At 59.9% G+C, this 4,754-nt stretch overlaps 1 protein-coding gene across 1 annotated transcript; it reads left to right on the plus strand.

The window, feature by feature from the left end:
* Nucleotides 1–1,402: 1,402 nt before the first annotated feature.
* PTF1A (pancreas associated transcription factor 1a) lies at nucleotides 1,403–2,794 on the plus strand. Its single transcript, XM_052650986.1, has 2 exons — nucleotides 1,403–2,180; nucleotides 2,592–2,794. The coding sequence occupies exons 1-2, from the start codon at nucleotides 1,403–1,405 to the stop codon at nucleotides 2,792–2,794; spliced, it is 981 nt and encodes a 326-aa protein (XP_052506946.1).
* Nucleotides 2,795–4,754: the final 1,960 nt, after the last annotated feature.

The raw sequence follows: 4,754 nt of genomic DNA on the forward strand, positions 1-4,754 counted from the left end.
CTGCACTTCTGAACCCTCTGGAACTTAGGTTTTAACAGAATTGCCTCGACCTTGGAAGTGTTTGTTACTTTTCAACGGAGGAATTCGTGTTGCATCGCTGTAATACTGTCATGGGCCAGAGCACAAATGTTTTGTGTTTGGTATATATATGTGTGTGTTGTTTATTTTATTTTTTTTTAAGGTCGGGAAGGAAAGGAAAAAGTCGTTCAAGGATGGTCCCGGTGGTCAGTCGGAAAGGTGGGCGACTCTGGCTTTGAAAACGGTTCACACTCTGCCCATTTACTTCCATGCCCTCCCTCGGACTGCTCCAAAACAGACGATTCAACTGAGTCCCTTTGTATCCGGTTTTATTGCTCCGGACCCCTAGGGTCTCACAAGAAACGTGCCCTGCCGAGCCGCTCTTGGAGGCGGCCTCTCCAGCGTTCCCGCTTCTCCCTCGGGGCGGGGAAAGGGAGGGGAGGAGAGGCCGGCCGCAGAGCACGGAGCACCGGAGTCAGGATCCCGGGCAGCGCCGGGCAGGCGCACGCCCCTCAAACCCGCGCCGCGCCTGGAGAGGCGCCGCATCGCCTTCCAACCCCAGCGGCACACGCTGTGCGAACTTGACCAGAGTCCTGGCAAGGGTCGGCGGTGAGACAGAAGCCCGGAATGGAACCCAGGCCGGAGGCCCGCTCGCGCTCCGGGGGTGGGGGTGGCGAAACCCACCGCCGGAACTGTCCAGGCTGCCCGCAGTCGCTGCGCCAACCCCGGAGGAGCAGCGAGCTCCGCCTGAGACGCTCCCGCCGTCCGGGACGCGGACGCGCCCCGCTAGGGCGTTTTGTGGCTGCGCCGAGACGCCGCGCGCCACTTCCCCAGCCAGGGGGCGGAAGGGCCCGGCTGGGCGCAGCGCGCGTCCGCGGGCGGCGGCCGCCGGGGGCCGCAGGTGCCCTGGAGCCGCTCGCCCGGCAGGTACTCGCCGGAGGAGGGGAGGGGAGGGGCGTGAAGAGCCCCGGGCCGCGCGGCCCCGCCTCCCCTTCGCCCCGGGAGCTCCCTTCGCGAGGAAAGCCTCCGCGGCCCCAGCCGGCCTCCCGGCCCCCTCCCCGCCGGCACCCCGCTCTTGGTGATTGGCTGGCGCCGCGGGTCCCTGGCACGCGCCTGTGGATGTAGTTATAAGAATCCTCGCGTGCCGGCCCTCAGCTTCAGCCGGTCGCCACAGCCCTCCCCAACGCCGCGCGGGCGCCGTCCAGAGCGCAGCGGCCGCGGGCACTCCAGGAAGGCCGGGGCGGGGGTGGGGCGGTCCTCGTTGCCTCCCGTGCCAGACCGGGAGGGCGGGGGCTGCCCGACGAGCCCGAGCTGCAGCCGCAAGCTTCCAGAGAACACCCCTACCCTAGGCCAGCAGTCCCCCGGGCCCTCGGCGGCGCAGAGCATGGACGCGGTGCTGCTAGAGCACTTCCCCGGGGGCCTGGACGCCTTCCCGTCCTCTTACTTTGACGAGGAGGACTTCTTCACCGACCAGTCTTCTCGGGACCCTCTGGAGGACGGCGATGAGCTACTGGCCGACGAGCAGGCCGAGGTGGAGTTCCTCAGCCACCAGCTGCACGAGTACTGCTACCGCGACGAGGCGTGCCTGCTGCTGCAGTCCGCGCCTCCGGCGGCCCCCCACGCACTCGCCCCGCCGCCCCCGGGGGGTTCTGGAGAGCCGGAGGACTGCGGCGGCGGCGGCTACTGCTGCGAGGCGGGGGCGCCCCCCGGCGGCTTCCCTTACTCGCCCGGCTCTCCGCCCTCGTGCCTGGCCTACCGGTGCGCCGGGGCGGCCGCGCTGTCCCCGAGGGCGCGGCTGCGTGGCTTGAGCGGGGCGGCGGCTGCGCGGCGGCGGCGGCGGGTGCGTTCCGAGGCGGAGCTGCAGCAGCTGCGGCAGGCTGCCAACGTGCGCGAGCGGCGGCGCATGCAGTCCATCAACGACGCCTTCGAGGGGCTGCGCTCGCACATCCCCACGCTGCCCTACGAAAAGCGCCTCTCCAAGGTGGACACGCTGCGCCTGGCCATCGGCTACATCAACTTCCTCAGCGAGCTGGTGCAGGCCGACCTGCCCCTGCGCGGCGGCGGCGCGGGCGGCGGCAGGGGGCCCGGCGGCGGAGGGCGCCTGGGCGCGGACAGCCCGAGCAGCCAGGCCCAGAAGGTCATCATCTGCCACCGGGGTACTCGTAAGTGCGTCCGCCTCACAGCTCGTAGAGGGTGCGGGGGACGGGAACGGGAAGGTCCCGGGGCGGGGGCTGGGTGAACGGACCGACCAGCTGACTGACGGACGCACAGACGGGCGGGCTGTGGGTACCGGCCACGTTGAACCGGAGTTGGCGTTTCTGAGGTTTTTCCGCCACTCTGACAGCGGCCCTGAGGGTGCGCGTCCCGGATAGACTTGCAGCTTCTGGGATTGCGGGATGAGGGCGCTGGGGGCTCGCGAGGTGGAGAAAGAGTGTTGTTCAGAGTAACCAAAGACGCCTGTCTGTCAAAGCGCCCAGAAGGGGATCTCGGAGGACCGGAGGGGCAGTGCTGGGAGCAGAGTTGGACATTCACAATGTGTTTTTTGTTTTTTTTTCTTCCTCTCACCACCTCAGGGTCCCCCTCCCCCAGCGACCCGGATTATGGCCTCCCTCCCCTTGCAGGACACTCTCTCTCTTGGACTGATGAAAAACAACTCAAAGAACAAAATATTATCCGAACAGCCAAAGTGTGGACCCCAGAGGACCCCAGAAAACTCAACAGCAAGCCTTCCTTCAACAACATAGAAAACGAACCGCCCTTTGAGTTTGTGTCCTGAGAAGAGTCAGACCTGCCTGAGGACGTGATTCCGTCTGTGTGCATATTGTACATGTAAATATCTATAATGTAAATGTAACTTAAGAATCACATTTTTCTAATGGCAATCAACTGTTTGTTATTTATCTATTTATTATCCTGTCGAGTTAATGAAATAGATGATCTCTTTTTAAATATATAATTTATATAATTTATCCTGACTTTCTTAAAATATGCAATAGTCTATGATCTTCCCCAGCACCTTTGGCAGAACTCTGCATTATTGGAAGAACTCTGACCGGAAAACGTCATGCTAATTTATTGACAGATACGGTTTATTTCTAAGCAATGTTAATAAATGCTATTCATACCGTTTTCTAAAAGTTGTTTTAAACTTGATAGGTGTAGCTGTATCTTTAAATTAAAGATGAATTAACCTACTTTGTAAAAAGAAAAAAAAAACTGAATCAGAGACCCTAAACGGAGCTATACAGTAAGAGACACCTTTTAGATTTAGTTTAAAGGGACTGGGTTAGAGGATTAGGCCTCATTGAGAGAGCCCTTTATCTGCATCCCAGTCCTAACACCCTGAAGCAAATGGGTCACGGAGTATTTGTTGCTCTCATTCTTTCAGATGGGAAAGCTAAGGCTGGGAGACATTTGACTTATCCAAGGTCATGGGCATCCTGCGTAATCATAGTGTATAAAGTGGACACTGTGGGTCCGGTGGCGACAGTGGGCTAATTCCTGGGCTAGCAAAGGAAAGACGCCTTTCTGCTTCCAAGGGCTGGGGAGAAGGGGTTGCTGTTAAGCTGCCCTGTGACCCATCCATTCTACAGTTACAGCATCAGGTACATGGAACTCAGATATACTCAAAGGAAATGAGAAAAGCCACCAGGTTGAGGCCGGAGACCCCCTCTCGAATGTTTCCCAACAAAACCCAGGGTCTTTGGGATAAGACAAGAAAGGAGCACGCCCTCTCTGCCGCTTCTGCAACTGGGTAATTTCTGAAATTGACTCGGTTTTGCCTCCAGCAGAATCCAGTCCTTTGAGGCAAGCAGCCTGGGGTGAAGGCGAGGCTCCGGCGGAGAGCCGCCCCCTAGCGAAGGGGAGAGGCGCGAGGGCGCAGCGGGGAGCGCCCAGGAAGCTAGGGTTTGGACTAATCTCCGAGGCCGCTACGGGCACCTCCCTGGCCCTCGGGGAGCGCTCGGCTGCGAGCGGGAGTCTGGGCGCGCGGCTCAGAGTGCGGGACCCCGCGCGCGCTCGGACTGCGCGGGTGCGGAGCGGCAGGCGCGGAGCAAGGTCTCGCGCGTCCCGCGCGCTCTTCCTGGCTGATCCACAACGCCGGCTCCCGACAGGCCCTGGGGAACCGAGATGCCACTCCCCGGCCCGCAGCCGCCCGCTCGGCCAAGGTACGATAGCGCATCTCCCTTGGTACCCAAGGCCCTTCAGAGGGACAATATGTTGGCAGCATGCTAATTGCTTTAACCTAGTTTCAGACCCACCGAGGGGTTCCCCGCGCGCCGCGGGTGCCATGGACGTCATCCAAGAGCAATTAAAGCGAGGCCGCGAGCCCGACCCGCAGCGCGGTCTGGCCAGACGCGCGGAGATTCTGGGTCGCCAAGCTCCCAGGAGGCCCTTGACCATGGACCCTCTCACCCCTTCCAGCCCCACTCGTCCTTCCCCCTAAAAGATGGAGATTTCACACTGGAGGAAGAATTTGGGAACGAGAGAAAATAATTCGATTTTGTCCTGTATTAGGGCCTCATTAAACACGAAAGTTGTTTTTGCACAAGTGCTTCTATCAGGCATGTAATCTCATTACACTCATTAGAAAGTCAAATGATAGGCAGACTTCAACTTAATTATAAGTTATGTAAGTTCTGTACCGTTTACTTCGGCTGCGTAGACCTGCGTTTCAATTGGATTAGGGGATGTGGCACTCTGCCCTTCAAACACTACCATCATTGTGATGTGGCACC

This window comes from Budorcas taxicolor, chromosome 13 (assembly GCF_023091745.1).
Source record: "Budorcas taxicolor isolate Tak-1 chromosome 13, Takin1.1, whole genome shotgun sequence".
Taxonomy (NCBI): Eukaryota; Metazoa; Chordata; class Mammalia; order Artiodactyla; family Bovidae; genus Budorcas; species Budorcas taxicolor.

What these genes read in the sequence shown, in the direction of transcription:
- PTF1A (XM_052650986.1), top strand. Translation starts at nt 1,403, where the DNA reads ATGGACGCGGTGCTGCTAGAGCACTTCCCCGGGGGCCTGGACGCCTTC. An exon ending in CATCTGCCACCGGGGTACTC is followed by an intron (nt 2,181 to 2,591) that starts GTAAGTGCGTCC and finishes TCACCACCTCAG; the next exon opens with GGTCCCCCTCCCCCAGCGAC.